This window comes from Stegodyphus dumicola, chromosome 2 (genome assembly GCF_044657685.1).
Source record: "Stegodyphus dumicola isolate Sdum_Otavi_A_Nest chromosome 2, ASM4465768v1".
Lineage (NCBI taxonomy): Eukaryota > Metazoa > Arthropoda > Arachnida > Araneae > Eresidae > Stegodyphus > Stegodyphus dumicola.
In genome coordinates, this window is record NC_140769.1 from 59,966,090 (window position 1) to 59,978,686 (window position 12,597).

General features: G+C 33.9%; 1 protein-coding gene across 4 annotated transcripts in view; it reads left to right on the top strand.

Annotated features, from left to right (window-relative positions):
* The window catches only part of Atg2 (Autophagy-related 2), a 286,485-nt gene that overhangs the window by 167,000 nt on the left and 106,888 nt on the right, over positions 1 to 12,597 (top strand). For all 4 annotated transcript variants that reach the window (XR_015039434.1, XM_085810699.1, XM_085810697.1 and 1 more), the window contains exons 20-21: positions 7,677 to 7,840; positions 11,318 to 11,487. Coding sequence is in view for 3 of the 4 variants with exons in the window: in XM_085810699.1 (XP_085666825.1) it covers positions 7,677 to 7,840; positions 11,318 to 11,487 (334 nt within the window). In the remaining variant the exon portion in view is untranslated. The remainder of the gene's footprint in view (positions 1 to 7,676; positions 7,841 to 11,317; positions 11,488 to 12,597) is intronic.

Here is a 12,597-nt window from a genome sequence, read left to right on the forward strand (position 1 = left end):
TTTACATTAATATGTGAGTACATTATTACTCCAGAGTTGCCAACTCTCCCGATTTAGGCGGGAGACTCCCGAGTTTCGACCGATCTCCCGCCAACCCGATTTACAGTATATTTCTCCGGACTTTTTCTTATTCTTAAAATTTCTCACGATTTTTATGGAACTTGGCTTAATACTTTGTTATATGAACAAAAGTGATTTTGGACGTCTGAAAGCAATTGAATTTTCTCTAGATTATATCTAAAACAAAAACTTACGAATCAGATAACTTATGCTTTGTGAGTGAGAGCATTATACGTATCCCAGAAACGTCGTTCTCCAGTTCTCCAATGGGCATCGAACTCCACTGCGTGTCAGCTGGCATATATTAGCCAATGAGGACAAGGAAAGCTGTTATTTGGATGTTCTTTAGTTATTTCGTTCAATTTGTGCTGAGTTGTGTGAGTGCACGTGCCTTCGGGAAATAGTTTTAGAAATTATCATCTTTTGTTATGTCTGCGAGAATGAAATACTCGTGTACGTTTCAAAAATCGTACACAGTTGACTTTCCTTCCATTATTCCTCAAGGAAATGTAATAAATTTGCGATGTGCACCGCCTGTCGTTGTGATTTTTCGAATTCGCAATGTGGAAGGGTGGATGTTCTCAAACATGTGCGAACACAAAAACACAAGGATAACATGAGTTGTTTTTTAAAAAACGAAAAATTAAATTTTTCTTCGGAAACAAAGGACCAAAAAGTTATTAATGCAGAATGTCTGTTCTCTGCCTTTTTACTGGAGCACAACCTGCCACTGAATGCATCGGATCACGCTGCAGCTTTATTTAGAAAAATGTTTCCCGATAGTGAAATTGCTAAGAAATACTCAAGTGCAAGAACCAAAACAGGTGCAATTTTTAAAGAATTGAGTTTGAAAAATAAATCTTCAGTCATTGATTGCACAAAACAGCTCCGTTCTGCCTCTCTACGGATAGAAGCAATAATACCGATTCAAAACTGTATCCAATTGTTGTTTCTTTTTTTAATCCAGATTCTTAAGAAATTGAGTGCAGTTTACTTTCTGTCCCCATTTTAGAAGGACATTTGACAGTCTTTAATATACCACAGCTAATTATTAAATTTTAAAAGAAAATGCAGGCCCTCTGGATAATTGCTTAGCACTTGGTGCCGATAATGCACCAGTATTGTTAGGCTTGAAGACTGGTGTTGCAGGCATCTTAAGAAAGGAAAATTCAGATTTGCAGATTATGAGGTGCACCTGTCACCTCTTAAATTTAGCAGCTGAAAAAGGGGCAGCTTCTTTACCAATAAATGTGGATGAACACATTGTTGATATTTATTATTATTTTGAAAGGAGTTCTAAAAGGAAGGAAAAATTGAAACAGTTCCAACAGCTGCATAACAGCAGTTTACAATTAGAAAACTTGAATGAAGTTATAAAATCAGCTAGGATTGACACCCACTGGAGTTTAATTGGAAAACTGAAAGGATGATGGAATTTTAAAATATAGCCAACTGTCTAGAATTGTGTTGGCCATCTTGACAGTTCCCCATAGTAGTACAGAGTGTGAGAGGATTTTCAATGTTGTTGCGTAAACGAGGACTAAATTTAGATCTAATATTAGTGATGACACATTAGAAGAACTTTTCTTGGCGAAAGCAGGCCTACGTGTCAATTGCAGTGAACAAAATTAGTTCTTTAAGAAAGAAACTTCCTAATTTTCTAAACTAAAATTCCCTCCTTTTATTTTTATTTCCGTAAACGATGCAAGTAATAAAAATGTTTTTTTATGTGTAAGGTATTTTCGTGTTGCTTGCATTTAAAAATTAGTTACTATTAAAGTTAATTCATTATTAAAAACCATATTTTTATAATTTAAAAAGTCTTTTTAACATTGTGAAAAATCTCCTGATTTCTTAAAAAAATCTCCTGATTTTTGAGTGTCATAGGTTGGCAAGTATGTTACTCACATATTAACGTAAGTGCAAAATATTATACACGGTATAAAGTCCAATATCCATAAGGACTTCAGCGTTTCTGGGTCTGGGATTTTTCTGGATATTAGATCATCAGTTTAAATCTACTAAGATTACATGTAAGAGATATAAAATTGAAAATATGAAATAGTATTTATAAAATAATGGAGAATTTCTAATCTTACATGAATCAAAATTTACAAAAAAAAAGGGGGGGGAGGCCTCAGTATTTTGTCTGCTTTATTAAGCCTTTCTTTCAATGTAAGTTTTTTAAGGTGGATCTTTTTTTTTTTTTTTTTGGCTAAAATTCTCTCTTTAATGCCATAAATAAGCATAATGCTTTGTTCTGCTACATAGTTCTCATCTTCAAGTTCTCTAATTGCCTTGTTGAAAATTCCCACTAAATTGTCAATCAGAATGTTTTTGTCCTCAGCAACCTCACTTTCTTTACTATCGATAACAATGTTTTCTGGATACTACAGATTTTGCTGTTCGTTAGTTGACTGATGATTAGAGCATTGTCATTGCAATAAAAAGTTTCTGTAATATGATCTTCATTTATTACCACTTCACATTTCTTCACAATGCCTTTAATTGGAAAATTTCACTTTTTATGTGTTATTTAAAAATCTTCGAATTCATGGCTATCATAAAACTTATCTAGATATACAGTATTTGTGATGTACTGTGAGATTGGTGACTAAACACATGTTTATCCACTAAATTTTATTTCGTTTCTATCACATACAAATGAAGTTAAACCTGAATTATATTAATTTAATTATTTATTTTACTTACACCTATTTTCCACACATTCTTAAGGCTTATCTAATTCCTGAATAAATAAATTTCTAGGGCCTGTGTTATACATTTTGTGGCCGGGTGCAGACTCTGCATGCCCTGAATTCTAAAAATATTGCTGCCCATAAATTTTGCATCCTAGTGCCTTCCCTAAATTCTAAAGATTTTGTAATCCCTTAATTATTTTGTTGATCGGTGCTTTTCTAAGTTCTGAAAGTTTTCTCTGCCCTAATTTCTGCTACCCGATGCAGCCGCACCAGCTCTGTTGCCAGTCCTGAGCTTATCTGAATCAGTTATACTTAATTCAAATAGCACTAGGTATAATCTTATGGCCTATGAGTATCATTTACAAAATCTATTCTTTTATATGGAAAGAAATTTTTGTTAAATTTCTCTTCATCCACACATTCAAGACTTCGCTGGGTAGTTAGCTGAAATCTGTAACCATCGCCAAGCATAATGTCAAACTAAAAGGTAACCTTGCACTCTGGTATTCAATTATTCCAGTGCATGTTGAGAATGCAATAATTTCCAACAAGATATGTAGGGTTGCTACACAAAGATTTAATGATTTTTACAAAGAAGATCTTCTGTTTTGCAAAAAACCTATACAGAGGTACTTTGATTGTTAGTCTGGCTACTGAGCAAAATACGAGGGCCATCCAGGAAGTAGATTACGTTTCCGTCTGTGTCCGCTAGGGGCGGGGCTAGCGCGGCCATCTTGGGGTCAGAGCGTTGCGCAGCTCAGCCTGCATCTAGCCGTGCTAGTGAGAGGTTCGTGCTGTGCTCCGTTCAGATACTGTGACGGTTTGAAATGTCTGCGTTAATTGAAAATCCCGCGAGCTGCGAGGTGTGCTCAGTAATAAGGTTTCTGACTGCAAAAACTGTAAACCGATAGAAATCTATCGGCAGCTTCGTGAAGTGTATGGGGACAACATTATCACTGAAGGTGGAGTGCGTCAGTGGGTCATAAGATTTCAAAATGGCCGAACCAATGTTCACGACGAAGATCGAAGTGGGAGACCCAGCATAGTGACCGCCGAACTTCTCGAAAAAGTCGATGCTAAAGTCCGTGAAAATCGAAATTTCACAATAACGGAACTTTCTTTGAGTTTTCCACAAATTTCGCGAAGTTTGTTGCACGAAATCATCAGCGAAAAGCTTGGTTACCACAAGTTTTGTGCAAGATGGATTCCAAAAATCTTGACAGAGGACCACAAAAATCAGCGAATGGCTGCAGCGTTGAACTTTTTGGACGCTTACCATAAGGATGGTGACTCTTTACTCGATCGCATCGTTACTGGTGACGAAACATGGGTGAAACATGTGAACTGTGAAACGAAATTGCAATCAATGCAGTGGGGGCACACAAGTTCTCCCCAAAAACCCAAGAAATGCATGCAAACAATGTCGGCAAGGAAGATGATGGCGACTGTTTTTTGGGACAGAAAAGGTGTAATTTTGGTGGACTTCCTGGAAAGAGGCACTACAATAAACTCTCAAAGGTATTGCCAAACTCTCCAAAAACTCAGAAGAGCAATTCAAAACAAGCGCAGAGGAATGTTGAGCTCTAAGATCTTGTTGATTCACGACAACGCCCGGCCCCACACGGCAAATGTCACTCGTAAAGTTCTTGAATCTTTTAAGTGGGAGTTGTTTCCTCATCCGCCGTACAGTCCCGACCTGGCACCGAGCGACTTCCACCTATTCCCAGCAATGAAGAAGTGGCTGGCTATGCAGCGTTTTGATGACGACGCACAGCTGCAAGAAGAGGTAACGAAGTGGTTGAAGGCGCAGGCGGCCGAATTTTTCGACGAAGGAATTTCCAAGCTCGTACATCGCTACGATAAATGCCTTAATTTGTATGGTGACTATGTAGAAAAGTAGTATTTGAGTGTGGCTTTCATCTGTATATAATAAAATTTGTTTCCTATACTTTGTTTATTTTTTTATTCCAAAACGTAATCTACTTTCTGGATAGCCCTCGTATATTTATCAGTGCTAGTTGAAGCCTGAATTAGTGTCATACAAGGCCTGACATGTGAGAAGTCTGAAGGTGGTTGGTCACTATTAATATAAAACTGAAGGAAAGAGGCTACTTATCTCTGTATCAGCATTCGGCTGTATGTGCTCAAAGTGTCGAGGCATGAGAAGGCTGAGCTTGGGGTTCTCATGGGATTCTTTGTCGCAAATCAAGAATTAGATATTATGAGCTAGCTAACTACTTCTTGCTAAATACATAAAGCTGATACAAACTCATAATGAAAAATGTGCATATTGACCTAAATAAAGCATTTTAATATAATGTTCAAGCTTGCAGTTATTTGAAGGATACAGCCTGGAAGAGCATTTAAACAAACAAAACAAACCAATAATGATCAAAACCTTTCATTCCTTTATAAGAATTATGTTAATTTTATTAACAGTTAAATTTTAAGTTAAAGTTCCTTTCCTGTCAAATTCTTAACTTCAACTTACTACTTCCGGCCAGAACGTAGTTTTGGAATTTGCTGAATATTTAATGAGAAGGAGCGGTATTTAAACCATGAAGTTACTTACTGAGACAGAGAGAGAAACAGAGTTTCTGAACTACACGCGTCTTGCCTTTTTGGCCGCTCTCTCTCTCAAAGCTGTTTTACGCTCGGCCGTACTCAGGCCCTTGCTAAGCTTCGTAGTAAAATAAGTTAAGGGGCCAACTTTCATTGAACCTTGATAGCTTTGGCTATACTTAGTTAGTTAATCTTAGTTTTAGTTTAATTCTTAGTCTTTTAAGTTCAAGTCAAAAGTGCAGACTTTATTTGTTCACTCCCAGGCGGAGTTTTGTTAAATCTTATAGAAATAATGAAGGGTTATTTACCCTTCTCTCTTGTTGTTTCCTGTCTTCGAACTGTAGCGATTATTCGCTTATCATTTCCTAGGTTCCTCACTTCCAACATTAACTTAGAATTTCAAGTGAGGGACCTTACACCTTAAAAGAAGAATCAACTGAAAAACTGTACAGGATAAGATCCTGTACTACTTCTTTACCTGAACAGCAAAATTCCTATGAACTAACAGTCCCATTCATGTTTTTTGGTTCAGTCATCATGTACACCATATGGTATCCTAATGTATCCACATTCTCCTACAGCTGGATAATATAGCCTTAGTTAAGAACAAAAGAAAAGTTGGGGGTGAAACTAACAGAAAGATGTTTTCCTTTAAGAATGGAATGTGTAACCTGATATTCTGTGTGTGTGTGTGTGTGATTATGGCAAAGCCTCGACGGCTATCTGCCTAAGGGGAGGGATGCCTTCATGGATGACTTTCTAAGGGTAACTGGCTCGTATACACGTTACACATTGGGAAAACCATGAAAACGCCCATGCAGCCAGCCCGTTCGTGGGATTTAAACCTCGGACCGAACTACCAGTGTTCAGCGACTTTACCGCTTGGCTGCTGGTGGGCAACCTGATAATCTAAACATGGATGATTTTTTCTGGTTAGTATTTTTTTTTAACTTGAAATTGTGGAAAATATGTGAAAAATACAAAAAGAGTTTCAATCAAAGGTATCCATACAGTTTGTTATATCCTATTTTTATATTCTTGGAAGTTTACTCTATCAGCAATATGTATTTAGCAAGAAGTAGTTAGCTAGCTCATAATATCTGATTCCTGATTCACAACAAAGAATCCCATAAGAGTACTGCAAGCTCAGCCTTCTCATACCTTGATACTTCTCTTCCAGCACAGAGAGCTGAATGCTGATACAGAGGTAAGCGGGCTCTTTCTTTTTTTCCGTCATATTAATAGTGCTTTTTTATATTAATAGTGCTCAACCACCTTCAGACTTCTCACATGTATACAGTGTCAGTAAGTGTATAATAAACTGGATGGGACTAAAACGTTAGTTCATTATATCCAGGGTTTTGTTATGTACTGGTTTTATTAGTAGGATTCGACTATATTCTTTATTTCCCTTAAATTGAAATAAAATTTTTTATTAAAGTATATAAATTGATTCTGGAGCTTTTAAGCTACTAGTTCACTAAAACAGGCCATTGCAAGAAATTTTGGCAACCGAAATTCTGCAATCACCACGAGAAAACTTTGAAACAATTTATTTCAGTCCTTATGCATTTTTGACATAAATACAGCAAGATAGAACTTCAATTAACATATTTCAAAAATAGTTTGGCATCTTCATCATTTAAATTCAACTTTCAGAAACACTATGTTGTTTTGAGGTTCATGTCTCCTAGTGGTTCCTCCTGTTTAGATTTTGCCGTGCTTGACCAATGGTTTGAACAAACATTTCTTGTAAGTTTATTCTAAACAGTGGTTGTATTGCTAGAAATATTTGTTTCTCACATCACTTGACTTTTTTTTTTTTTTATCTTGATTGATTTCACTTGATTTTCTGGCCACACTAAGAAGTAAAAATTAGTGTGGTCAGAAAAAGAATTTTTAATCTATAAAACAGTTTCTGTCACTGAAACTCTCCCCCAGTTATTTTTAATAGTGCGGTACAATCCATGTAATTTTATTGTAAAGTTGTATTTGATGTTTGTGCTCATAGTGCCATTTTCAGTTGATGGCGAAGTAAAAATAGTGAACATGCTTATAACTGAAATATAAATAAAAAAAGCAGGTAGATTATTATTATAATAAATACATAAGAAACTGATGCATAAAAAACAAGAGCCTTATGTGGGCAATATTTGGGTTGTTGTATTGAAGGCTATTAAAGTTACTAATAATAGGTGATTTATTGTAATTGCCCTAAAAATCCACAAATAATAGAAAATTTTAATTACCCCCCCCCCCAAAAAAAAGGCTGTCTTAAATTCATAGGTTTCCTTTGTCATGAAGTATATTGATACTTATTACTGATATAATCTTATTAATAATCATATTTAGATTGTGTAGTGATCTGCTTTTATGGGAAAATGCTTCTCTTGCACCAGCTGCTACTTATGATCCAAACAGATTCAAAGTTCATGCACCAGGCTTAGATCTCGATGTACATATGACTAAAGATTCTGCATATGACCAGTATCCTGTCTTTAAACCTTTTTCAAATGGTAAGATTTTTTTCATCTTGATTTTATAAATATTAGTTATTATTCTGCAGTAGAATTGGTAAATTTTGTGTGCACATATTTTTTGTAACCTCTTTCATTTTTGGTTGTTTCATTTTTTGAGATAGTCAGAAGTTGTTTAGTGGTTTAACAATTTTGTCTTTTGGTACTTTTCTGTTAAAAGAGCACTATTTATTATCCGAAATAAACATTGATGTGAAATCTAACTAGATGGTAGCAACTTTGGTGATTTTTAAAAAGATTGACTGCTGTTTTATTTAATCCAGAATAAATAAGAGGGGGGAAGACAAATTACATTTTTTCAGATTAATTTCTGATTATTTGCGAGGCATAAAACTTTCATTTAAAATTGCCAAATATATTTTAAATCTTTTCATGTGATCACCACCACATGAATTCCATAAGGTAGGACTCTAGATGGTGGCAGGCAATGTTGCGCTGATGTTTATTTTTGCCAATTTGCACATGACTTTTCATAGAATCAATAACATCGTATTTGTGGTTAACTTGCCAAATGTTCACATCTGCTACTTCTTCTGCTTAACTGAAAATCTAGGAGAGAAAATTCCTGGATTTGATAGTCATTTTTCTTACTTTTTCATAGTGACATCATTGCACAACTATTTATCACATAATATAAACAGGCTACCACGTTTGTCGTTTAGCTCCTTATTAACAGAAAAGTACCCTCTTAATCTATATACATGCATATATTTTTTTAATATATATGTATATATTTATATAATATATGTATATATAAAGCCACTTCATAGGAAGCTTAAATGTGCTGCTATTAACTCTTATGTGCCTACCTTTTCACTTTTGTAAACTGATTTTTAAATGCACAAATAACTGTCACGTACATAGTTTTGCGCCTTTGAAAAGTTCAAAAATTCATAATTTTCTGTTTCTGAAGTATAATCAGCAATTAATATTATTAAGTATTTTCTTAGTAATTGTGAAATTATGCTATTTGATGTGTGTTTTTATTGAATTGTTAAGTTTGTGTATTGAGCAATGGCAGTAATTTCAGCTATGTTTTTATGTAACATTTATTAAATTTTAAGTTTCTTTGAGAATGTTAATAGTCATAATGTTAATAATTAAATCTGTAAACAGTTAAAAGTAATCTTCAGTATGCAACTTTTTAGGTTAGCAAGAAATATAATAATGCAATAAATTTTTCTAACAGTTTCAGTATTAACAAATATATTTTTATTATATATTTCTATTGGTTCTTATATTTTTTCTTGCTTCTCAAAGCATTTGAATGTAATGATTACCATTGTAATAATTATACTGGCTTTTGAATGTCCATTAGAGCTGATATTAATAGAATATAACTTAATAAAAACTGAAATATGATGGAGTTTGCAAAGTTAAGATCAGTTATTCAAGTTATTTGTTCATGTAATATCCATCCCCCCCATTTGATATCATATATTCAGAAAAATGATGTAAGTAGTAATTAATAGATTTTAAATGAACACTATTAAGAAATTCCTTTTTGACAAATAGCAGATACAGTATGAATAAGTAATTGAATTGATGTAAAAAGTATTGTTCCAATTTTCAAAATCTTCAATAATATTTTTCAGTTTTCACTTACACAATTAACAGCAGAGGAGTTACTAAATTTATGTTCTGTAGAAATAAAAAGCATGTTTGAAAGTTTTTTCTGATAAGAAAATATTTTGCATATATTATATTAGTTTTTGAAGCTTCTGTCACCACCAGCAGCCATAGCTGGCAATATTTAAATATTCTTAATGTGACTTTACTTAAATTAGACAATAAAGATAACCTGAATTTAGCTTATTTAGACTATATATAATATAGTTTTCTCAACTACTGGGTAAATTTTCACCCCAACTTTGCATTTCAATACAAAGTTGAACTCTTAAGTAATTACAGTAATGTAAACAATTGAAGGATTTATTTGAATTTCAGTCAGAAATTATAGAACTAAAACAATTAAGAAAATTGATGAACCAATGAAGAAATTCCGCTACTTATGGATAGATATACACCATGATTCAAAGTAAGAGTTTAAGTTCAATAACTTGCCTCTAATAGTCCATTACTAATTTATTGAATTTTCTATCAGAAACAACTCACTAGATAGTAGCAACAGTGCTAAGGGCAGATAACAGCAGAGGAGTTTCACCAGGGCAGGCAGATGTTCCAGAATGCTCATTTAACTTATATCATTAATCCTTTTTAAAACTCACTTAATTTACACATTCTGATAGAATAGGCAAAACAGTAGAAATGCAGATAGATTTAACAAGAAATAATGGGTTAGTTCATATAAACCTTACATAATGATAGTGCTACAAAATGTACAGGCACGGTGAGATAGCTTTCCCGCAAAGCAGGTTTAGGGTTGCCATAAATAGCAAGGTAAAGCAGGGTTGCCACATTTGGCAACAAAATTGGTGATATACCATGAATGGATGCAGAACCTTCTGGAACGAATTCTTACTGGTTTAGCCCAGAATGTTCTCGAACACAAGCCAAAAGCTATATAAACCCTGCTGGCCCGCAGTCAGTCAGTGTGCCTCGTCTAGAGAGCTGATAGTCAGTCATTGAGCGAGTGTGTCTCATTTAGTTAGTCCATGCGGAAATGGTCGAGTTGACAGCCGACCAGCGAGTGCCGAGTGGGTCATCGAGTGCATCGAAGAGACTCTTAGTGTATCGTCGAGAGAGTATGTTAAGCTCCGGGAACGACTGAACCAAAGAGTAAGGAGCTGTGCTCTGTGTGTTGTCGAGTGCATGTGCGAGTTGTAGCGTGGAGAGTCTCGAGAGTACGTGGAGTTCCGAGAACGACCAAGCAAAGTCAGGAGCGAGCTGTACTCTGGTGCTTTGCAGTGAAACTGTCTTCACCGTTATTGCCTTACAGCGTGAAGGCTGTGTTGCTGATTGTTTCAGTGTGTTTATTGTAGATCTTCAACAACTTTACATCAAGTGTTGTCGTTATTCACTCCAAATCCACATGAACCCCATACGAACGTGAAGGAAGAAAATAACGTCATAACTGGTGTCGGAAAAGAAAAACGCAACAATATTTTTCAGCAGTTAGAAAATGAAGATCAAAGTTTTTCTTAATTTTTCATACCTCCATTTTGTTTGTGATACTGAAACAGTCATTACTTTGTACACTTTTGTAATGTAAAAACATTTTTATGAAAATTATTTCTTTTATTAATTGATTCTTAACAGCCTTTTATATTAGCCTTTCTTATCTTTTCTGTTTCTTCTTTTGTGAAGTTCTGTTGATATAATCATCTTAAGAGCTTAATTTTTACAGTTCTCAAGAACATTTTCAGAATATATTATGTCATCTGCCGAAAAGAAAATAATTGTTCCTTTGTTTTATTTATTTATTTATTAATAGTTTGTTAAAATATGATTTCATGCTATTTTTATCTGAAGGTAATTCAGTAATTTTTCTTATAGATTCAAATTCAGATTCAGATGAAGAAGAAGCTGCTTACTGTTCTGTTTTTGAATACTGTCAACGTCAGCAGCAAAAGCACAAAAGAAAAACAAATGATGACATGTTCACTAAAATCTCAGTATCCTTAGTTATAACAAAAGGGATGCTCACTGTAAATACACCAGCACTGGTATGATACTATATTCATTTTGGAATAAAAATTTATGGAATGTTTATTTAAAAAATAGTGGGTTTTGTAATAAATCAATTGTGAAATTTTATTTAGTTTTCTAAAAGCTTAAGATTCAGAACTGGTCCTCAAGCTGGTCCTCAAGCTCTTTCTTTCTCATTTCTTAATAATGCTTAGTGGAAATTTTTAATTTTACGAATGAAATAATGTTTGCAGTTTTATATTAATTATTATTATTATAATAGCAACATAATAGAACAGTGAACTATCAATCTACGTTTAGCATGCATTAATATAAGCCTATATGTAACAGCTAATCCCATTATAAAGATCTGAGCGATTTTCATGTAACTTTTAATAGTTTAATAGAATGAACATAATTTTTGTTCCAATATGATGACCCATTGTCACTTTTGAAAACTATTGCCAATGGTTGGGGGAAATCTCTGTCTTTCAAATTATAGCAGCACATTTCGTATCCATGTGATAAGCTTCATGGTTTAAAAACAGTACATTTTATTTTGTAATTTTTATTTTTTCAGTATAGCTCTTTGATATATTTTATAATATATCTAACAGATATTTTAACAAACATTTACATTATTTAGTTAATATAAGAAATGATTCTGGCACAAAGTGTTATGTGCCATATTGCAATAATTTGCCTGGGGTCAAACAACAAGTTTGCTATATTTTCTGATTTAAAAGATACCTGGAACAAGATTTTCTCAGGGAAGTCATTGATCATTATTTGCAAGTTAAAGAAGTCACTTACTATTGCAATGAAGAATCATTTATATTTTTTCATTGATAGCTTGCATATTTTTATGTATTATTTCATCTCTGTTCCAATTTAATAATAATATATTTCATTTATGTGACACTAACATTATTATTCCGCTGGTGTGTTTATCAGTACTTATTTTAGTAACATATGAAAGATGATGCAAAGGGTGTTATGAAGATATAGAATATCTCAGATTGGTAAGATGTCTGAAATCTGGTTAGCGTATGGAACAGGGGGGGTGGAACTTAGAGATCTAGAAATGAGAGTGTACTGACCAGATTTAATTACTTATCAAATTTATTTAAACTGCATGTTTTTGAGTC